This window comes from Bufo gargarizans, chromosome 2 (assembly GCF_014858855.1).
Source record: "Bufo gargarizans isolate SCDJY-AF-19 chromosome 2, ASM1485885v1, whole genome shotgun sequence".
NCBI classification, from domain to species: domain Eukaryota; kingdom Metazoa; phylum Chordata; class Amphibia; order Anura; family Bufonidae; genus Bufo; species Bufo gargarizans.
The window spans coordinates 268,220,449-268,244,538 of record NC_058081.1 but is presented as its reverse complement, the minus strand read 5'-3'; the positions used below and the strand labels follow the sequence as shown (position 1 = coordinate 268,244,538).

The window sequence follows — 24,090 nt, the reverse complement described above, 5'->3', positions numbered from 1 at the left end:
AAGAAAGAGGAAGAATAACTCAGCTAGTAGTAATGATTACATACATACTATAATAATGCCAATAACAAATACTAATACTTAGAAGAAAAACAGCAAGTTGAATAAAATGAGTAACATTCGTATTTTAGTTTCTGAAAAAGTTTACCAAGTAAATGGGCAGGAAGACATCCTGTGGAATCAATATACTGTGAACCATAATGTTTCTGCAGGTTGCTTCTCACATATGCATGGAGTTCCTTGTAGAGCGGTAAGATCTGGATAGAAATACTATAGGTTATCTCATTGATAAGATCAGCATTACACTGTTAGTCAATATAGATGAAAATGGCATAAGGAATCTGTGCCCAAACCATTTATTATTTTTTATTATTATCTATTATTAAAGTGCCATTCATTCCATGGTGCTGTACATATGATAAGGGTGCACATACTGTACATAATAATACAATAAGTACAATAAGTATAACCAAGACGATTTACAAACTGGTTCAAACTGGTTCCCCCTTCAAGATGTTTCCTAGTTGTCAGAGGTCTAACACCTGGCATCCCTGCTGATCAGGTGTTCCAAACTAGATCTGGCGCTGGAGGCAGTCATCTGTGCCTTGTGTAGAGAACAGAACTTTTCCCATTTAAGTGAATATAAATGTCTTTAGCAACACTTGCCAGAGGTTTGCAGCAGGCAAAAGGTTGGCAAAGGAAGATGTGCTAAGCTGCAGTACATTGTGCAGATTTTGTCACCTATTTGCCGTGGTAAAAGAGTGGAATCCATGGTAAACGTCCACAGACTAAAATGATGCACGTCTATTTCCACATGGATATTTTTCTGCAGAGTGTGGAGGAGATTTGTTAAAGTCTTATCCACTTTGCTGCTACTGTAAGCCACTGCAGATTTTCCACCTGAAGATCTGGACAGAAAATCTGTGGCGTATTCGCTACGTGTGAGCATAACTTAGGGTACATCCACACAAGGTGTAAATACTAACAATGATCATAGTGAGAACTGCACAGTCCTACAGTTACAGCTGCACAGTCCTCTCTATCCTCTCTTGCTTTAGCTTGTCTGGCTTACACACCAACAGCATCATCCACACCTTTCCTCTTAGCTGAATTTCCAGGAACTACTCTCTAGCCAGGTGAAAATGGGGCCATCCCAAAAGCCTAAAACTGTTACTAAGAACTGCGGCTGTTGTGCGCCGCTGTTCCCTCGCTTACCGCTGCGGTCTCAGGAGCTGTGTTTAGCGGTGATCTTCTGCCAGTGCTTCCCCATTCACCGATGCAGTCCTGGGCTCTGTACTTGTAGGTACTGTTTGCTCTGGGATCCGCTCCACAGTTTCCTTTCAGCCCTGCTTGCTGCTTGTTCCCTGCATCTCTTTCTTAAGGGCTGGTGCGTGTCACTTCCTGGTCTTTATGGGTTAGATCATCTGACCTCGCTGACTAATCCCTCCTGCATGTATATAAGTAGCTCAGCCCCCTTCCTAGATGCCTGAGTGTCAAGGTCCTAGTGTCCTGCAAAGGTTGCTGATATCTCTGCTTGTGTTCCTGGACTCTGCTACCTGCTTGATTCCTTCCTGCTTGCCTGGACTCTCCTGTTGCCGACCCGGATTGTCTGACTACCTGGGCCACCTGCCCTGACCTATTGCTTGTTTGACTTCGCCTCTGCCTCATCCTTCGGTCCTGCACTGTTGCTCCTGGTTATGACTGGACTATGCTGACTATGTCTGTACCTCTGGTACCTCCTGGTCTGTCTGGAGAAGCTGCCTCGTGTGCCAGTCCTCCTCAAGAGGTAACGACCTGGTGTTCCCCCTCGGGAAAGTCTATCCCCACCATCAGGGGTAATGTGAAGAACGAGGGGTTCACTTACAGTGGGGGAAATAATTAATTGACCCCTCACTGATTTTGTAAGTTTGTCCAATGACAAAGAAATGAAAAGTCTCAGAACAGTATCATTTCAATGGTAGGTTTATTGTAACAGTGGCAGATAGCACATCAAAAGGAAAATCGAAAAAATAACTTTAAATAAAAGATAGCAACTGATTTGCATTTCATTGAGTGAAATAAGTATTTGAACCCCTACCAACCATTAAGAGTTCTGGCTCCCACAGAGTGGTTAGACACTTCTACTCAATTAGTCACCCTCATTAAGGACACCTGTCTTAACTAGTCACCTGTATAAAAGACACCTGTCCACAGAATCAATCAATCAAGCAGACTCCAAACTCTCCAACATGGGAAAGACCAAAGAGCTGTCCAAGGATGTCAGAGACAAAATTGTAGACCTGCACAAGGCTGGAATGGGCTACAAAACCATTAGCAAGAAGCTGGGAGAGAAGGTGACAACTGTTGGTGCGATTGTTCGAAAATGGAAGGAGCACAAAATGACCATCAATCGACCTCGCTCTGGGGCTCCACGCAAGATCTCACCTCGTGGGGTGTCAATGGTTCTGAGAAAGGTGAAAAAGCATCCTAGAACTACACGGGAGGAGTTAGTTAATGACCTCAAATTAGCAGGGACCACAGTCACCAAGAAAACCATTGGAAACACATTACACCGCAATGGATTAAAATCCTGCAGGGCTCGCAAGGTCCCCCTGCTCAGGAAGGCACATGTGCAGGCCCGTCTGAAGTTTGCCAATGAACACCTGAATGATTCAGAGAGTGACTGGGAGAAGGTGCTGTGGTCTGATGAGACCAAAATAGAGCTCTTTGGCATTAACTCAACTCGCTGTGTTTGGAGGAAGAAAAATGCTGCCTATGACCCCCAAAACACCGTCCCCACCGTCAAGCATGGGGGTGGAAACATTTTGCTTTGGGGGTGTTTTTCTGCTAAGGGCACAGGACAACTTATTCGCATAAACGGGAAAATGGACGGAGCCATGTATCGTGAAATCCTGAGCGACAACCTCCTTCCCTCTGCCAGGAAACTGAAAATGGGTCGTGGATGGGTGTTCCAGCACGACAATGACCCAAAACATACAGCAAAGGCAACAAAGGAGTGGCTCAAGAAGAAGCACATTAAGGTCATGGAGTGGCCTAGTCAGTCTCCGGACCTTAATCCAATCGAAAACCTATGGAGGGAGCTCAAGCTCAGAGTTGCACAGAGACAGCCTCGAAACCTTAGGGATTTAGAGATGATCTGCAAAGAGGAGTGGACCAACATTCCTCCTAAAATGTGCGCAAACTTGGTCATCAATTACAAGAAACGTTTGACCTCTGTGCTTGCAAACAAGGGTTTTTCCACCAAGTATTAAGTCTTTTTTTGTTAGAGGGTTCAAATACTTATTTCACTCAATGAAATGCAAATCAGTTGCTATCTTTTATTTAAAGTTATTTTTTCGATTTTCCTTTTGATGTGCTATCTGCCACTGTTACAATAAACCTACCATTGAAATGATACTGTTCTGAGACTTTTCATTTCTTTGTCATTGGACAAACTTACAAAATCAGTGAGGGGTCAAATAATTATTTCCCCCACTGTAGGTGTGGTTGCTAGGTTAAATAGGAGCATCTGCCAGGACCAGGCTGTGATGACATCTTCAGCATCACAGGTCTTGTACATCTAGTAAAGTAACTGCACAGACCATGGTGTAGTTCCCAGGTTACATATGAACATCTGCCAGGACATGTGATGACATCATCATCACAGGTCCTTTAACCCCCAACAGCATGGAGAAGAACTGCAGTATGAGCTCTCCACTGAGACTAGAATGGAGTGGTAAGAGGAGGTCTTCTTCCTTTCTCGTAATTTGCCCCCCCCCCTTTCCCTATTATTAATCATATATATATATAATACTGCAGACAGTTGCAACCACTATTACCTTATGTATCTCACACAATAACCATATATATATATATAACTGACCACATATATCTGTACACACTGCATATACCTTGTACTTCTCACATTAGTACACTGCTCTATATAATATATATATTGTGAGGGGTTACGCTTGGGATCGACTTTGCTGGGGTCAAAGGACACTTGTCTGTTCCCTCTGATTCAGACCAAAAGCCGAGGAATACGTTTTAAGCTGACTTGTAGCCAGGTTTATTCATAAGGTTGCAAATAAAAATAACAAAACAGCAAAATAAAACCTCGCCTGTCCGGCACTTACTACATATATATATAACGTCCCTGTCTACCTGCTGGAGGGCTTCTCCCTGTCAGCTCACAAAACAAGACTTTCAGCCACCTTTTACTCACGTTTGTCTCACTCACACAGACAGACTTTCTGTCTCCCCAGGCAGAGAGAGACTGACCTCCTGGCTCTGTTATATCCCCACCCTCAGTGCTGCTTCATTCATTACCTCACAGGTGAGTCTTTCACCTGCTACTTCACACAATACTACTTCTGGTGGTCGATCCAAGCAAAAGGGACCACCAGAGGACCAGGTAGCAGGTATATTAGACGCTGTTAACAAAACAGCGTCTAATATACCTTTTTGGGGTTAAAAAAAATCGCATCTACAGCCTGCCAGCGAATGATCGCTGCTGGCAGGCTGTAGATCAACTTCTAAGCTTAGCGTTGCTGTCTACGAGGAATAACCCCGGCCGCCCGCAGGACGCATCCCTGCGTTAGGCGGTCGGGAGAAGGTTAACGACACACACAAACATTAAATTAAATAGATAAAATATACCCATGTGAAGCCGGGTCCTTCAGCTAGTATAGTATATGCAACAGTGTACTGATATGAGGTACAAGGTACAATACATGCGTTGTGTACAGATATATAGTGTATCCAGCAGTGTACTGATATAAGGTATGAGGTAATATATAGTATATACACACCAGTGTACTGATATGTGAGGCACGAGGTGTAATTTATACCTCATACCTCACTTGTTAGTACACTACTGTATATACTGGTCAGGAACAGGTAGTGGGAGGGGCAATGAATGAGTCATGGGGGCCCAATTTAAATTCTTGCTATTGGGCCGAATGATTTCTATGTACCCCCCATGGTTGCAGTTCTGCATTGCCTTGCTTAGGGGGAGTTACTCATTTTCCTGTTCACCAACTGCAAATTCTAAGCGGGAACATTATAAGCAATACCACTGTAGGTTATATGCAGGGAGCAGCCAGCTGTCGCAAAGAGAAGTTGCATGGAGGTCCCAAGGTGGACATTTATACCAGGGCCCATGAACCTTTAGCTACACCGCTGCACTGAAATGTTTTCACTCCTGTTTAAGCTTTAATTACAGTCTTACCTCAAAGAAACATGGTACAGAGAGGGAATAGCATTCAATCATCTAATAATAGTGTTTATAATTGTTGGGGGTATCCTAGGTATCAAAATGACAGCTCTTCCCACAGCTGCCTTCTGAGGAACACCTGACCAGGTTTCAAGAAAGCCTGGTTAGGAATCGCACCCTGATTAGAATTACAATTTTTAATGTTTTTTTAGATACCTCATAGAATGTCTTGTTCACATCATTCATCAAGTCTTCCCTGCTGTATTTATATTTGATATCATCAGTCAAGGTTTCATAATTTCCTCTCCAGTAATCTCCATAGTCTTGGTAACCTAGAGAGAGCAGAGCAAAAACACGTCATAGGAACTAAAGATGAGCCAATTTCTTGACATTTGTTTCTGGCCCAATTCTAGGCCTGAAAATTGATGTATGGCACTCTGAGGTCTCCTAGGACCTATTTTTCTTGTCATTCTCTTTATTTATTTCAATTTTTTTCTCTCTCTCCTTCCAGCTTTTTAAATGCAAAGACAGCAATAGTAATTCATAATAATAATCTTTATTTATATAGCGCTAATGTATTCCTCAGCACTTTACAATGAGGGGTTCATGTACAAACAAAATCATATATTACATAGCAGCAAAAAGTCAACAATTAAACAAGAGGAATGAGGACCCTGCTTGCAAGAGCTTACAATCTATGAGGAGACAGGGGTGACGCACGTAAAAAGTGCTTGTGTTGTACAATGGTCCAGACATCTTAACAAATTAGTGCAGTATATATAAAGCTTCATGAGCCGATCACCAGACGATATCTGTAGTGCTTCTGAGTGCATGAGGTGTGGTGGATACTGATGGATCAGGCTCTGAAGAACGAGGTTGAGGGGGGGGGGGGTGAATGGGCAAGAGTTAGATTAGAGGATGTGCTAGGCCAACCTAAAAAGATATGTTTTTATGGAACTCCTAAAACCTAATTGCTTGGGGTAGGACATTCCAAAGAAATGGTGCAGCTCGAGAAGAGGGGAGGCAGAGGTTAGGATTACGGTGGATGTTAGTTGCATTTGCAGAGTGTAGAGCACAGGTAGGGTGATAGCCTGAGATGAGTGCAGAGATATAGGGGGGCGCAGCACTGTGGAGAGCTTTGTGGATGAGAGTGAGAATTTTAAATTGAATACTGTACTGTATGGGTAACCAGTGCAATCACTAGCACAAGGTGGAGGCATCGGAGTAGTGGTTAGATAGATAGATGAGTGTGACTGCTGCATTCAGGATGGATTGCAGAGGGGAGACCGATTAGTGAGAGGGAGACCGATTAGTAATGAGTTACAGAAATCCAGACAAGAATGGAAGAGAGCAACAATGAGAGTTTTTGTTTCCAGGGTAAGAAAAATGCAAATCCTAGAGATAATTTTGAGGCGCAGGTGGCATGAGCGGCAAAAGATTGAATATATAGCATTGAGGTAGTGCCACACGCTATCAGATTTTAGATTAGTTAGTTAGTAGATGGAGAAGACAAGTCGTTTAGTTTTAGAAACAGTCATTTACAGGTAGAGAGAGGAAATGATGTTGGAGACAGCAGCCAGGTAGTCACCGGTGTTTTGTAGCAATGCAGGGGTGATGTCATGGGATGAGATGTATAGTTGGGGGTTGTCAGCATAGAAATGGTATTGAAAAGGAAATCTACCCTGTCGGATTCATGTTTTTTAAAGGGAACCTGTCACCATGATTTTGTGTGTAGAGCTGAGGACATGGGTTGCTAGATGGCTGCTAACACATCCGCAATATCCAGTCCCCATAGCTCTGTGTGCTTTTATTGTGTAAAAAAAAAAATATTTGATACATATGCAAATTAACCTGAGATGAGTCCTGTACGTGAGATGAGTCAGGGACAGGACTCCTCTCAGGTTAATTTGCATATGTTTAAAATCGTTTTTTTTTACACAATAAAAGCACACAGAGCTACGGGGACTGGGTATTGAGGATGTGCTAGCGGCGATCTAGCAACCCATGTCCTCAGCTCTATACACAAAATCCCGGTGACAGGTTCCCTTTAAAATTAAAAAAAGAAATGTTCCAAAAATAGTCCCTTACTGGGGGCAGATGGTATTCAAACACAAATGGTGTTATCGGAAAAAAAAAAACTGTGGCTTGTTCTGAACACGCGATCTGAAAATGATGCCTTAAACGAAGGCAGATGCCTGTCCATGTTTATACACACACATGCTAGTATCAGAAAAAGCAGAAGCATCTAAGGAACATTTGCCACTTCATGTAGTTTTTTGTTGTGGTGCCATGGTGAGTTCCAGCTTGCAGCATATCTAGTTCCCATTTTGAGGTGTTGCCCTCTGGGCTAAAACACAAACATATGTGACAACGCCCCTAGCCTTAATTCCTATCACACCACTGGTTGTGACAGTGCCATGGTGGGTTCAACGCTGTTGGAGTTCCTATCCAGTTGATGCGCACCCAACATGAGTGAAACTAAACTTTAATCTGCATCCAGCGGCGTGATGAGAGTCCCTGGACATATACCTCTTTCCTATGTAGCCCACAGTTTACCATGTATCGCTGTACTGTTACTCACCATTCATCCTAGCTGCCTCGTTTTCCAAGTCCACATATTCTTCATAAAGCTTCCTCATCTTTTTCCCAGCTTTGACTCTCCATCCTTCCCAGGCCCAGAGCCTCTCGTGATAGTCTTGGCTGTTTAACATGATACTGTCCAGGCCTGTGTTTTTGAAAGAAAGTTATCACATTTTCAGACTGCTTGCTGTACCTTGGCTTTATGGTGAATTTAGTCTGCTCATTTGAAGGCACTGTATAACATACAGTAGAGTATGTAGATATTAATATTCTGAGGTATACATTTCTTATTTTACAAAAATATTTGCTTTGTGACTAAATACTTTGTCACAAAGCGCATTCCTATGTAAGTAATGGGTGCAATGACACGGAGCGGCGATTACTCCTCTCCCCGTCATTGTGTCCCTCAGATACTGCGCTCATATCTAATCACGGCATCTGGCAGTAATAACAGAGTGTAAAAATTTTTTATAAATCTAAATGACCTCATCCATTTGCTCGCGACGGGCCAGCCACCATCTTGATTAAAGATCTGGTGCAAAATGTTGCGTGGCCGGCGTGGTGACGTCATACGTTAGTGTGCACAAAATTTTGTGCGAGATCTTCAACCCAGATGGTGGCGGCTGGCCCATCGCAAGCAAATCTATGAGGTAGATTCACTATTTCAGGGAAAATCGATTCGCTACCACAAAGCACGAGGAAATTTGTTTAGGAAACTCAACTGGAAAATTAGAACAGCCGCGATAGATGTTGCATTGATTCTAGCAGCAGAACTATGAATGCAGCTCTGGACTATAATATCCACTTCAACTCAGGATAGGTACATAAATAAAGCCGTACATTTACACAGGTACAATATATTAATATATTCAACGTTTTATGTGGCATATACTGAATGTGCACGAAAACTATGAAAAATAGTGGCACTGAGGGTGAATGTCTGCTAGGCTCTGCTCACACAATACAGTGCGGGATTACATGATGGACACTAGCAGCACAGACCCCACACACTTGTAATGGGGTCCATCAGGTTCCATCGTGGTGTTCATTTTGCCAGGAAAAGTGACAATGTGTAGGAGATAGGGGAAGAACCTGCGCTGTTGCCGGAATGCCCCTTTATATCCAAATAATCATCTGTAAAGTAATACAGGTGTACGCGAGAAAACATACCTGGTTCAAAGGGCAAGCATTTTGATCCATCTGGAGTACACACAGTTTGTGTACTGTAAATGGTGCTCATCTCATTGAGAATTGTATTCAGCTGCAAACAGATAATTTCGATAGAATGTGAGAAATAATTTTGACCATACAGATGACATTTAATTTTTGGCAAAATGATATTTAAACTAAGACAATAAAATATATTTTGAAATAAGGTATAATGTAGACTGTAATGTCGGTGATCCATGTCTTATAATACAGTGAGGAACCGCACTCTATTCAAGTGTGTCACCGGTGCCAATCAAGGGCTTATTAAGCCATTTATCATGAGAATGAAGTATTGAGGCACTCAGGTTCTTTTTGCAATTTAAATGAAATTTATTTCATGAATTAATCTCTGCATCATCCATTCGCCCGTGGTATATATAGGAGCATTAAACAACAGAATATTTCTGACCAAACGTTTCGGTCACGGTGGACCTTCGTCAGTGGTCATATTATCTGAGTGATGTATGGCTGTGTTCTGCGGCGCTGGATGCATCCAGCGCCGCAGAACACAGCCATACATCACTCAGATAATATGACCACTGACGAAGGTCCACCGTGACCGAAACGTTTGGTCAGAAATATTCTGTTGTTTAATGCTCCTATATATACCACGGGCGAATGGATGATGCAGAGATTAATTCATGAAATAAATTTCATTTAAATTGCAAAAAGAACCTGAGTGCCTCAATACTTCATTCTGGTGATCCATGTCTGACGGCATCTCCTCCACCAAAGTACTCACCCTTCAGCACACTCCATGCTGCTCGTGGTCTTCCCCACCTCCTTCCTCCTGCTCTGGATGGCACACGTTCCCATAGAGGACACGTTCAAACTCTTTTCAGCACTTAAAGGGCCAGTGCTCATGTAACACCCCAGAGTTGTGTTACTACACACCTCTACCCTGCTACTATCTCCTAAGTGCCTTCATACTGTCATCTGATGTAATTTATATTATGTCTCCCACAAATGTGCATATAAATCCATGTTAAATGCAATTGTTCCTGTAATTTGCCTGTTTACTAGTAGGTGGCAGCAACTCATTGGCAAGTACAGTTTTGTGTTTAGTGAATCTAAGCTGGAATAGATTATTATAGCTAGCTCCCCCTCTGTGGAGAGGGTGGGCTGGTCCCACATCCTGCAGGATGGGTGGAGAAGGAAGTTAGAGAGTAGTGTAGCCCATTACCTGCTAGGGGTAGGGTGTGTGTGTGTGTCTGTGTGTATGGAGCTCCCCTGCATAGGGAAGACAGCAAGGACCTAGTCTCGGCTGAGACTTGGCCATATTCCCAGTCTGCTGGATGTTAAAAGCAGAAACTACAGACAACCTCCAGAGTTCCAGGAAGAAAGCATCCACTGAGAATCTATCTGTGATATAAGTCGAGAGACCTAGGAGAAGCCAATTCCTCCTCAGCTAGTCTGTCCCCACAAAGCAGAAGGTACCAGATAAGTGCAGATGCTAATCCTGCCATAGTTACAGAGCTACCAAGCAGACGTTTTATCCTGCAAGCTCCACATTTAAAGCTGAAGTATTCATTTCTGCCAATGATTGCCAAAACCTGCTAGGACCAAGAGACCAAAGCTGTGTACCACTTGGATAAATGTTACCTCAAGTAAAGAAACTTTTGAACTTCATCTAAAGGTCTGGACATCATTTATTCTGCAAAGTTTCTCTATTACTCCTACTATCACTACACTCAAATTTGTTGCAAGTGAGCCAGGAGCCAGTAGTCCGGCCGTACCCAGGTAGGAGACACCATGACACAACTACCACCAAACTACAGAGACATTATAGGCCATTACACCACTCTGGAATTCCTAATCTGGGACGTGCGTTATAACACCTTGGAAGGGCCCTGGGATAGTACTCTGCTCATGCTGCAATTGGCGTCACGAACAAATACAGGATATATTATCCACCTGACCCGGCCACTGTATTAAGTGGCGTCAGCTAACCCGTTCCTGGTCACTGCACTCGCATCTGCTAATCTGTCTCCAGCCTATGGCAGGGTTCACTGACATATATTACACCTTTATGGGAAAATGCCAGAGCAAAAGGTTCCTAGCTTGTCTAGTCCCAGCAAAGGTATGCTTATTGGGTATCTGACCTCCCATATATGACCTCTGCCTGTTAACCATATTAACCCTGTGCCGCCTGTCCTGACCTATTGCTTAATTACCTTATTGCCAATCTTTTCCTGTCCTGACCTCAGCTTGCCCATTGCCCATGCTCTTACCTGCCCCCTGGTGTCATGAACTGGTATGTCCTGACTTGCCTGGGTCAGCAACAGCTTAACAGAGACAACTTCCAGAGGTAGCAGCCTGGTGGCCTCTGCCGCGAAGACCAGATCCTTGTACCGGTGAAAAGGGGCCCACCATAAAAATGCCCTCAGGAGTGGCCCTAACTCAAATATATTCAATAGCACAATGTTTCCACACCCAGTGTGTTATTTATATATGAATACATTGTACAACGAATAGCACCACACAGTGGACGCATGATCCTGTCACATGACCGCTTCATGCAACCGGTCTATTATCATTAGGGGCCACGTGATGAGGCCATGTGGCCAGGGTAGGGAGGTAAATAATTAATAAAATTAACTAAAAAGTCTGTATGAAAATTTAGAACTAAATGCATTTAATTTGCGTTGGTTTTGCAGTTCTCCTCAGACCTTTACTTACTCTTGCATATTTGTCATTTGATAACACAGCCGATCCTTTACTTCCTAGACGGATAAGCTGTAATTTCACATTATTGTCCGTCACTTGATTTAGTGGATAGTTTTCAGAGAACTCGCTGGCGTTCTTGTAAAATGCAGACCACTTTGCTCCAACTGCATTCTAGAAAACAGAATATAAAATATACAATGGGGAAGATTATTATTATTATTATTATTTATTATTTAAGCGCCATTCATTCCATAGCGCTGTACATATGATAAGGGGTGCACATACATAATACAGACAATTGCACTAATCATAAACAAAATGAGTTACAAACTGGTACAGAAGGAGAGAGGGCCCTGCCCGTGAGGGCTTACAATCTACATGGTATGGGAGAAGGACACAGTAGGTGCGGGTTAAGTTGGTCATGGCGGTATAGAGGCAGCAGGGTCACTGGTTGTAGGCTTGTCTGAAGAGGTGGGTTTTCAGGTTTCTTTTGAAGGATTCCACTGTAGGTGAGAGTCTGATATGTTGGGGTAGCGAGTTCCAGAGTATGGGGGATGCACGGGAGAAATCCTGGAGTCGATTGTGGGAAGAGGCAATAAGAGGAGAGGAGAGAAGGAGGTCTTGTGAGGATCGGAGAGTGTGTGTGGGGGTGTATCGGGAAATTAGCTCAGAGATGTAGGGAGGGGACAGGTTATGGACAGTGCGTGGGTGCGCGACCGCGCAGCAACTATTGTGCCCCCGCTCATGTCCGCTCAGCACCCGCTCAACCTGCCGCCGGCAAAATGCCTACACTAATGCCCACACTAATGCCCACACTCAAGATGACGTTTTCAATACGACCTGTGACTGAGGCTCAGCGTGGCGCCGCCTACACATATTACCGCTCTACTGCTGCGGCTCCTCCTTTTTCTGACCGGAAGAGGAGAGGAGGACTGGACTGAGCACGCAGCAGCCAGGCGAGGTAACGTCAGCGGCGTCATCTTAGAGGCTAGAGTGGTTTTACTGTCAGGGGGTGGTAATATGCTGTCCGGAGCACACATGCATTGGTAAAAGCTCAGCAAAGACATTATTTGAACTCATGGGTTTTCACAAGGGCATAATAGACTGCGCAGGAATGTATCCATCTGAGGCTCGGGGTCCAGGGGCCCCCTGGGAGTCTGGGACCCCACATACTGCAGCAATATAATACCATGGGATACCCCAGATCACACAGGGTTGTCAGACATTAACCCCTCACACTTCTTAGCTTTTCTTCTTACAGACTCTTGTTATTTGGTTTAGCTGATACACTCGAACATGTCCACAGCTGTGGCTGCGTTACATTTACAGCAGGTTACACTTGTTTCATCCTTTTGGTTCCTGGTGCTGCCCTCCGCTATGATGCCCTCACCTAAAGGACCCTCATCTACAGTGCCATCACCTGTAGCATTCCCATCTACCATGTAATTTAATCTTGCCAAGAACAACAGCGTGATGGAGCTATACATTACCGTGCTAAAATGAATAGCACTATAGATGACTACAGTATACATTATAAGCCCTGTACCATGCTGTACAATATACAGTATAATCCATACACCATAGTGTACAGTATACAGTATAATCCCTGCCCCATGCCGTATGATATACAGTATAGTTCATATACCAGTGGGCTTATGCCTTTTGATCAAAACGTACCCTAATGCCTCTTGTACAGCATGAAGTATGGGGGGCTGTATACTTTAATATTGCACTGAGAAGCGAGTTTAATTAGCTCTAAGCATAGCATTGTGGATGTGCGATCCAGTTCTGTTTCTCCCCTTGGTATGCACCATGCTGTACAATATGCATTATAATCCATACACCATGCTGTATAATATACGGTATAACACCTACACTGTGGGGTTATTGTGTATATTGTAAGGCATAGTGTATGGATTATACTGTATATTGTACAGCATGGTGCATACCAAGGGGAGAAACAGAACTGGATCGCACATCCACAATGCTATGCTTAGAGCTAATTAAACTCGCTTCTCAGTGCAATATTAAAGTGTACAGCCCCCCCATACTTCATGCTGTACAAGAGGCATTAGGGTACGTTTTGATCAAAAGGCATAAGCCCACTGGTATATGAACTATACTGTATATCATACGGCATGGGGCAGGGATTATACTGTATACTGTACACTATGGTGTATGGATTATAATATATATTACACAGCATGGTGTATTAACTATACTATATATTGTATGGCATGGTGCAGGAATTATACTGTATATTACATAGCATGGTGCAGGGGTTACACCGTATTGTACGGGATGGCACAGGGGTTACACTGTATGCTCTTAGATGTGACAATTATCCTAGGTTTTCCCATCGCCCACCTTCGATGGCGCTGTGCCCAGCTCTGAGCTGACCCCGCTCAGCAGCTGCCAAGGCTTAGAGGGAACACTGGTTATGGACGGCCTTGTATGTATTTGTAAGTACTTTGAAGTGAATTCGTTGGGCAATGGGGAGCCAGTGAAGGGATTGGCAAAGGGGAGAGGCAGAGGAATAATAGGGTGAGAGGTGGATTAGTCGGGCAGCAGAGTTGAGGATAGATTGGAGGGGTGCGAGAGTGCTAGATGGAAGGCCACAGAGGAGAATGTTGCAGTAGTCTAGGCGGGAGATAATGAGGGCATGTACAAGTATTTTCGCAGATTCAAAGTTAAGGAAAGCGCGGATGCGGGAGATGTTTTTGAGTTGGAGACGGCAGGTGGTGGAAAGGGCTTGGATGTGCGGTCGGAAGGAAAGGGCAGAATCCAAGATCACTCCAAGGCAGCGGGCTTTGTTGACTGGGGATAATGTGCAGCCATTGATCATGATAGATAGGTCTGTTGGGGGGGTTGAACAAGATGGGGGAAAGATTATGAATCAAAACTGGTGTAAAATAGAACTGGCCAGGTTGCCCATAGCAGATAGCATCCAATCAGATTCCACCTTTCATTTTTCACAGCTCCTTTAGAAAATGAAAGGTGGAATGTGATTGGTTGCTATGGGCAACTAGGCCAGTATTTCTTTACACCAGTTTAAAAAAATCTCTCCCAGTGTCTTTGTATATTGTGAGTACTGCGATGTAAGTGAACACATGGCATAATATGTGATAATATACTGTACATACAGTAGGATGTGCATAAAATGTAGTAAATAGAACGGGCTATATCATATCCATCCCTTTAGGCTCCATTCACACGTCCGCAATTCCGTTCCACATTTTGCGCAATTCCAATCCCGAAAAAAATACATGTCCTATTCTTGTCCGCAATTGCGGACAAGAATAGGCATTTTCTATTAAGTGCCGGCGATGTGCGTTCTGCAAAATGCAGAACGCACATTGCCGGTGTCCGTGTTTTGCGGATCCGTGGATCCGCATAAAACACACGGATGTGTGAATGCACCCTTAGTCAGAGTTGTCTGGGAGGCACAGGAACTCCCTTTTTCAGACCATGCCCCCCTTTTCATAAGCCTTGCCCCTTTTTGTGTTGCATCACACCCCTTTTTGCGACACGCCCTGCCCTCTGATTGCACTTTTGGGCACCAGAACCCTGATTGTCTGTCCTCATCCATTCTCTTTACCAAGTTCTCAAATCAAGGCAGCAAAGATAAAATTTATAATAATAATAATCATAGTAATAACAGTTAACATAATTTGCATTGCACTAAGGGGTTGTCTCACTTCAGCAAATAGCATTTATCATGTAGAGAAAGTTAATAAGAGGCACTTACTAATGTAGTGTGATTGTCCATATTGTCTCCTTTGCTGGCTGGATTCATTTTTCCATCACATTATACACTGCTTGTTTCCATAGTTACGACTAGAGATGAGCGAATATCATGTTATGAAATTTGTTCACGCTTGGTTCGGTGGTACAATCAGAATTGCGTTATGGATTCCGTTACCACGGACCATAGCGCAATTCTATGACGGAATGCATAACGGATTGCCTTTAGAGGCATTCTGTTATTCATTTCGTTATAATAGAAGTCTAAGGCCTGCATAACGGATCCGTTCCATTTCCGTTATGCAGGAGAGGCCCCCCCTGCATAACGGAAACGGGACGGATCCGTTTTGCAGACCATAGACTTCTATTATGACGGAATGAATAACGGAATGCCTCTAAAGGCATTCCGTTATGCATTCTATCATAGAATTGCGCTATGGTCTGTGGTAACAGAATCCATAACGCAATTCTGCTTTTACCACCAAATGAAGCATGAACGAATTTCAAACTATGAAATTCGCTCATCTCTAGTTACGACCACCCTGCAATCCAACAGCGGCGGCCCTGTTTGCACACTATAGGAAAGAGCACTGGCCTAGGCCCACTCCCACAGACCCAACCACCAGAGAAGTCAGCACTTTCTCCTATAATGTGCAAGCATGACCACTGTTGCTGGATTGCAGGGTGGTCGTAACCACGGAAACAAGCAGTGTATAATGTGATGGAAAAATAAGACTGAAAAGGAAGCAATATGGACAATCACAATACATTAGTAAGTGCCTTGTATTAACTTCCTCTACATAATAAAGGCTATTTGCTGAAGTGAAACAACCCCTTTAAGGTCAACTTTAGGGGTATTTGACCAGTGCTTCACTGGGTGCCTAGGTTACGACCACACAGCGCAGCCGTAAAATGGCTGCCAAGCGAGAACTGCAACTGCTGCCTAAAGCCTTTATTGAGAAAAATGAACTTTTAAAATATGCTAATTTGCCTCTAGGAGCAGGGGGGTGTGCCTGCAGTGAAAATATCGCGCTGTTCAGTATTTGGAGCAGGCGCAGTGAGGGAAGGACGCTCGGCGGCTGCTGGCTTCCTCACTGCGCCTGCGCGAGATTTACACTGCAGACACGGCCGGCGGGAGGAGAGCAGCGCTGCCCTGACCCTGTCAATCAGGAGAAGAAGGGCGTGAAAAGAGGTGGGCAAACGGAGCCTCTAGGAGCAGGTGCAACGCCCCCCCCCCCCCCCCCACCTGCTCCTAGAGGCTAATTAGCATATTTTAAAAGTTCATTTTTCTCAATAAAGGCTTTAGGCAGCAGTTGCAGTTCTCGCTTGGCAGCCATTTTACGGCTGCGCTGTGTGGTCGTAACCTAGGCACATCGCTAATGTCAGCCAGCTTATTATCCATTTTTCAAGTGACAGAAACCCTTTAAGTCTGGACGCCTTAATCCAGGCTTCTTTGCAGTGTGCATGTCATTCAAAGATGTCAAGGCAGTGGAAAAGAAGTTCAGAACTGGTCAGGAATCAAGGGTAGTGTTTTTTTCTGTTGGTCAATATGGGCAGTGGAAAAATAAAAAACCCTAGTTTTGCAGATTGTACATTTACGAACTGTGGGTAATCATATATATGGTTTTGGTTATACATAAATTATATATGAACTATTGATTATTTTCTGGGGGGGGGAGGGGGGACAAGCAGTGAAATGCAATTCCACCATTTGTTTTCTGCATTTATTTATTCCATTGTTCACCATGTAGTTTAAATAACTTTCTTATATGGACGTCACTTGCTCTGATACCACTATGATACCATGTACGGTATATTTTTTATGCTTTTACAAAATAAAACTTTTTAGGATATAAATTCTTTTTATTGTGAACTTTTGTTTAAATAAGCTTAATTAAACTTTATAAAATTAGTATTTTAGTTCTTACTGGGGGACTTCACGATGCCGTCTTCTGTTCACTAATATAACGCTTTGGTATATTCAGTAATAAACTGGCAGGCAATCTAACTGGCCTAGACGTATAGCTGTAAAAAGCATACGTCAGTGGATTGACAAAGGGGAGCCGTTTCCTCACTTTGGAGGATCGGAAACATCCACGCATTACATAGACAACCCATTGGTTTAATGGGAAGTGAGTAATTCTTTATTTCTCCTATCTACAAATGAAAATGAAGAAAATCTTTAAGAAAATTTTGTTCTATACAGCTAACAATTATCTACACTACTACAAAAAGTTAGGGATATTTTACTTTTATGGAAAATGTAAAAAGTTAACGCTACAGTGATATTATATCATGAAAGTCGGGCAATTAAGTAGAAGCAGCAATGATGATTTCCTCATCTTAAACAATTTATTTAAACAAAAGCCAACAGTGGTGGGTATACCCCCATGAAAAATTTCAATGTCTCAATAACTTGTCATGTGGCCTTGAGCATCAATTACTGCTGTTCACAAGTCGACTTATTGTCTGCTGAGGCATCCCACTCTTCTTGAAGGGTGCCCCTCAGGTCATTGAGGTTCTGGGGTACAGAGTTATGAGCCTCTACACGGCGACTCAGCTGCTCCCAGGTTTTCAATGGGATTTAGGTCTGGGGAAAATGCAGGTCACTCCATTTTAGGTACTGTACTCCAGTTGCCAGCAGCCGTTCCCTAATGATAGAACCTTGATGAGCTAGCGCATTTTCCTCCATTAAGATGAAATTAGGCCTCTGTTGTTCATGCAGAGGTACAATGACTGGATTAATGATGTTATTCTAGTAGTATGGGCTTGTCACTGTACTATTCACAAAGTGTAGGGCAGTTCTGTATTGCCTACACACACCTGCCACACTGTTAGACCACCACCACCAAAGGCTCATCTGGTGACAACAGTGGCTGATGCATAGCAGTCTCCTTGATGTCTCCAACATAGTTGGTGGCCATCATTTCTGCTCAGCGTGAATCTATTTTTATCAGTGAACAGCACTGAGGCCCACTGGTCCCTTGTCCAGAGTGGATGCTCCCTGGCCCATGCAAGTCGTGTGGTCAGATACCATTGCAGGTCTGAAGTGACAATGGGGGGCCTCTCACCTCTCTAAATTGTGCCTGGAGTTGTGTGACATTCATTCTCCAATTCCACAGGGCACAATGAAGTGGTCATCAGTGTGGAATGTGGCCAAAGGATGTCCACCTCTATGCCTTTCTGTGACTCATCCAGTCTCTCGGTATCTCTGTTGCACCCTGCTGATGACACTCTGTGATACTCTAAGCTTAGTGGCTACTTCCATCTGAGAACATCCTGCTTGAAGCCTGGCTATGGCGAGGTACTGTTGATCAATTGTTGGGTGTCGTCTTGGTCTCATGATGTCAAAATGTGAACAGTATGATGAGGAAGACTGTTTAAATACTAATTCTAATTGAACCAGGAAATTTATTGGGCGATTCATGAATCAAACCCCTGTTGGGAATTTTGCCTTTAAGCTCTTTAAGCTTTGTTAGAGAACAGCAAGTTTTGCAAAAAGTACTGAAACATTGAACAGTTGGACATGTGCATTTAAAAGTTTAGAAACATAGAAACATAGAATGTCACATTAACTTCACCTGTAAAGGTTAGAGTGCATTTTAGGTTCAACCTGAAATTTCACTCATAAGCCAAATATCCCTAACTTTTTGTAAATATTGTATGTCCTATTATCTTCTTTGGTAGACCTACAGCATCCCAGTCACTTGCAGGACAGGTCTAATACATTTCATTGCCGATCTCAAAATAGGTAATGTATGGAAAAAGTTTTATTGCAATGCATATGCAGAATGAAGTTCAAGAGTTATTACTTGCTATGATATGACATACCTAAGAAACACACAGGGTTAATTATTTGTCAGACCTGAACTTCTCACCTAATAGATGAGTACTAACATATAGGTATTTATGATTATAACTGCTCTTGAAACACATTTACAATAAAAAGAAATATTGCCACAATCAGTAAAACAAAGTTTTTTTATTATGGAATAATTGGCTTTTTTAACTGAGTGCATTTATGGTAAATGTTTAAAACAAGACCATAAATTGCTGTATAAGCTAAATCGTGATTATTCTAGAGTCTCATGCAGAACTGTGAGCTGACATTTACACATACACAGTCAAATCACATTATTATGACCACTTTCTACTTTCGAAGTCGGCAGCATGTAGCTCATGAAGGAAGTCACGTGTCATGAGCTGGCTTGGTGGGTATATCAGGTGTGCGATAGGCTGTCTGCACACATATACAACATTGCTGTCCTGGGTTAAAGGGGTGATTTTTCAGAGTTGCAAAAGGGAATGACTATTGGCTTTTGGGCCAAGAGTGGCAGTATTTCTGTAACTGCGCAGTCTGTGAACTCTTCTTGTACCGCTGTGGTGAAAGTGTATTGTGTATGCACAAATGGCACCATTGTGAATAAGCGATGTGGAAACTGCAGAGCACCACGTGCCATTGATGTAAAAGGGGAGTGTCAGCTACGAAGCTGGGCAAGGGCAGGCTGACACTACAGTGGAGCTGCTCACTGCCAAAGTGAACCAGGGAGCGTGTGCCTAAAAGAACTGTTCAGCAAACCCTACTGCATATGGGGCTTTGACACAGATGGATGGTTGCTGCACCTCTGAGAATGAATTTAAATCAGCGGAAAAGGCTTCAATTGTCACAGCAATATCGAAATTGGACCTCCGCAAATGTCTTCTCCGAAGACTTATATTTTTTGCATCGAACGGATGGAGGTTGGCGTGTCAGGCGAGAAACATCAGAGAACAAACACCTTGCAACCATTGCTGAAAGAACACAAGCTGGTGGTGTCAGCGTTATAGTCTGGGGAATGTTGTCATGGCATTCTCTGGGTCCACTCATCCACATGGAAGGCACTCTCAACTGATTTGGGCATAAATCCATCTTTGCAGATCACATACACCCATACATGTTGATTGTCTTGCCTGAAGAGGATGGGATCTTCCAGCAAGACAATGTGTCACACGGTTAGAAATGTTTGACATTGGTTGGAAGAGCATGACCACAACTTGCAAGTACTACCCTGGTCTCCTAACTCCCCATACTTGAATCTAATTGAGCATGTGTGGGACCACTTTGATCGTTGCTTTTGCTCTATCCGTTCTTCCCCACGCATCCTCCAGCAGCTGTGGGATGCACTGCAGTCAGCATGGCTCCAGATACCTGTGACACTTGTGACCTAGCAGGACTTTGGATATTAGCTGGTGGTCATAATAATATGACTTGGCTGTGTATTTCTTTACTTTTACAAGACCTTCTCAGGTGTAGATACATTTTTACAAAAATCTGATTACTACAACATTAAGAGATTGAGTATGGCCAAGCCCTTCATCTGCCCCCTATTTCATACCAATTCAACCTGGAGCTAAAGATCTTGCTTAGGATATACCAATTGTTAGGGTAACTCTACTGGACAAACACATTTTAAGGGCTGTAGCCATTTCTTATATTATTCCTAGCAACCAACTGTTTCACACAGCACACCTTTTCAGTCATATGATTCCAGATATCAGCCTACATTAATAATCAGATTTTCAAAAACATATACAGGGAGTGCAGAATTATTAGGCAAGTTGTATTTTTGAGGATTCATTTTATTATTGAACAACAACCATGTTCTCAATGAACCCAAAAAACTCATTAATATCAAAGCTGAATATTTTTGGAAGTAGTTTTTAGTTTGTTTTTAGTTTTAGCTATTTTAGGGGGATATCTGTGTGTGCAGGTGACTATTACTGTACATAATTATTAGGCAACCTAACAAAAAACTAATATATACCCATTTCAATTATTTATTTTTACCAGTGAAACCAATATAACATCTCAACATTCACAAATATACATTTCTGACATTCAAAAACAAAACAAAAACAAATCAGTGACCAATATAGCCACCTTTCTTTGCAAGGACACTCAAAAGCCTGCCATCCATGGATTCTGTCAGTGTTTTGATCTGTTCACCATCAACATTGCGTGCAGCAGCAACCACAGCCTCCCAGACACTGTTCAGAGAGGTGTACTGTTTTCCCTCCTTGTAAATCTCACATTTGATGATGGACCACAGGTTCTCAATGGGGTTCAGATCAGGTGAACAAGGAGGCCATGTCATTAGATTTTCTTCTTTTATACCCTTTCTTGCCAGCCACGTTGTGGAGTACTTGGACGCGTGTGATGGAGCATTGTCCTGCATGAAAATCATGTTTTTCTTACCTTGCAGACTTCTTCCTGTACCACTGCTTGAAGAAGGTGTCTTCCAGAAACTGGCAGTAGGACTGGGAGTTGAGCTTGACTCCATCCTCAACCCAAAAAGGCCCCACAAGCTCATCTTTGATGATACCAGCCCAAACCAGTACTCCACCTCCACCTTGCTGGCGTCTGAGTCGGACTGGAGCTCTCTGCCCTTTACCAATCCAGCCATCTGGCCCATCAAGACTCACTCTCATTTCATCAGTCCATAAAACCTTAGAAAAATCAGTCTTGAGATATTTCTTGGCCCAGTCTTGACGTTTCAGCTTGTGTGTCTTGTTCAGTGGTGGTCGTCTTTCAGCCTTTCTTACCTTGGCCATGTCTCTGAGTATTGCACACCTTGTGCTTTTGGGCACTCCAGTGATGTTGCAGCTCTGAAATATGGCCAAACTGGTGGCAAGTGGCATCTTGGCAGCTGCACGCTTGACTTTTCTCAGTTCATGGGCAGTTATTTTGCGCCTTGGTTTTTCCACACGCTTCTTGCGACCCTGTTGACTATTTTGAATGAAACGCTTGATTGTTCGATGATCACGCTTCAGAAGCTTTGCAATTTTAAGAGTGCTGCATCCCTCTGCAAGATATCTCACAATTTTTGACTTTTCTGAGCCTGTCAAGTCCTTCTTTTGACCCATTTTGCCAAAGGAAAGGAAGTTGCCTAATAATTATGCACACCTGATATAGGGTGTTGATGTCATTAGACCACACCCCTTCTCATTACAGAGATGCACATCACCTAATATGCTTAATTGGTAGTAGGCTTTCGAGCCTATACAGCTTGGAGTAAGACAACATGCATAAAGAGGATGATGTGGTCAAAATACTCATTTGCCTAATAATTCTGCACGTAGTGTATAGTGAAAATTGTAATTAATTGGCAAAACCTATGTTCATACAATAAGAGCTCATCAAAATAGAAAGAGTGTGGAGGTTCCCTAGTATGGAGCATACCACTATCTTTGATTTAGAGTCTAACAGAAATAAATGTCTGTATGCTCTGTATTTTACTATGGGTAAATCAGTTGTCTGGTACCTAGAAAATTTTAGGGGTGGCTGGCCATGGGCTCAAAATAAAAAATAAAAATAGAAACACCACCAATCACAACACCAATGTGATGTACCGCTCATGTACAGGTCATCATCACTGAGGCCATTGCTCGGGAACTAGAAGCAGAGCTGGACCCAGGAGGTTCTAACCAGGTAAGTGGTGCATCTTTTTTTATTTGGAGCCCATGCCCAGCCATCCCTAATTTTTCGTTAGATATCAGACAAGCCCTTTAAAAGGGTATTCCGATTTGGGAAGTGAATGGAGAGATGTGCATATATTGAGCGCTATGGGATCTCCGAAAATATTCAAGTACACGTTCATGGCATACTCTCTGCTCATTTGAGAAGGAAGGAGTGGGTCCTAGATTTATAGCGTATTTATAGGATGGGACAACTTCAGATGACCTTTTGGTTTTCCTCTTGACCTGAGCATTTTTATACAGGAATTGTACCTTTGTGTATATAGAAGGGAAAAACAGCAACTATTCTGAGAAGCAATGGCCATTTCTGCCTGAGTTTGAACATGATTAGAGGAAAAATTATATCTGAGAAGGCAAAATCGAAACACTAAATCGGACCTGTACCATAGAGTGCACAACAGGTCCCTCTAACCGAGTGTGACTGCAACCTCTGCACCCCCTATAGTTATTCCCTACTGCAAAATACCCTAGAAATGTTATTAAAACCTCATTCACGCGTCCGTTTCCGTGCTCAAATCTGTGAGAAGGTGGTCAGTGATGCATCCGTGAAGCTGTCCATGAAGGATCCGTGTTCGGTCCGTGTGTCCGTTTTTTGCAGTCCGTGTGCCTGCCGTGTTTCACTGACACTGAACAGCTGAAAAAGCATCTCTTCCTAATGATCCGTGAAACACGGATGCAACATGGATGGCATCCATGTTGCATCTGTGGTTTTCATGGACCCATAGACTATAATCGGCGTGACGGACAAAATAAAGCATGCATCCGTGCAAAAAAAACGGACCCACGGACCGTGCTAAAACACTGATGTGTTAATATGCACATTAAAATGAATGGGGACGTGTGCTGTCCGTGGAGAACACGTACAGCACACGTCCGTGGAACACTGACGTGTGAATGAGGCTTAAGAGTTTTGGTAACTGAGCAGTATGGAATGTCCTTCACCCACACTACCCATAGGAACAAACACAGTAATTCTGAGAAATGTGTTGTAAATGGTGAGAATTGGTACATTTACCATGGAAATCAATCCACGTTCTTCTCTAGAGCCTTTCTTTAATTCTTGCCTGGTTTCGATAGTTTTTGGGCTCTTTCACACTTGCGTTCTTTTCTTACGGCATAGAGTTCCGTCGTCGGGGCTCTATGCCGGAAGGAATCCTGATCAGTTTTATCCTAATGCATTCTGA

General features: G+C 43.1%; 1 protein-coding gene and 1 long non-coding RNA gene across 2 annotated transcripts in view; one reads left to right on the top strand and one right to left on the bottom strand.

Annotated features, from left to right (window-relative positions):
• The window catches only part of LOC122927936, a 248,526-nt gene that overhangs the window by 115,441 nt on the left and 108,995 nt on the right, over positions 1–24,090 (top strand). The gene's annotated exons all lie outside the window — the stretch shown is intronic.
• LOC122927935 (angiotensin-converting enzyme 2-like) overlaps positions 1–24,090 on the bottom strand; it is a 75,670-nt gene that overhangs the window by 29,892 nt on the left and 21,688 nt on the right. The window contains exons 2-6 of the mRNA XM_044280281.1: positions 11,660–11,818; positions 8,942–9,032; positions 7,773–7,916; positions 5,408–5,523; positions 146–254 (exon numbers count right to left, since the gene is read on the bottom strand). Coding sequence (XP_044136216.1) covers positions 146–254; positions 5,408–5,523; positions 7,773–7,916; positions 8,942–9,032; positions 11,660–11,818 — 619 coding nt within the window. The remainder of the gene's footprint in view (positions 1–145; positions 255–5,407; positions 5,524–7,772; positions 7,917–8,941; positions 9,033–11,659; positions 11,819–24,090) is intronic.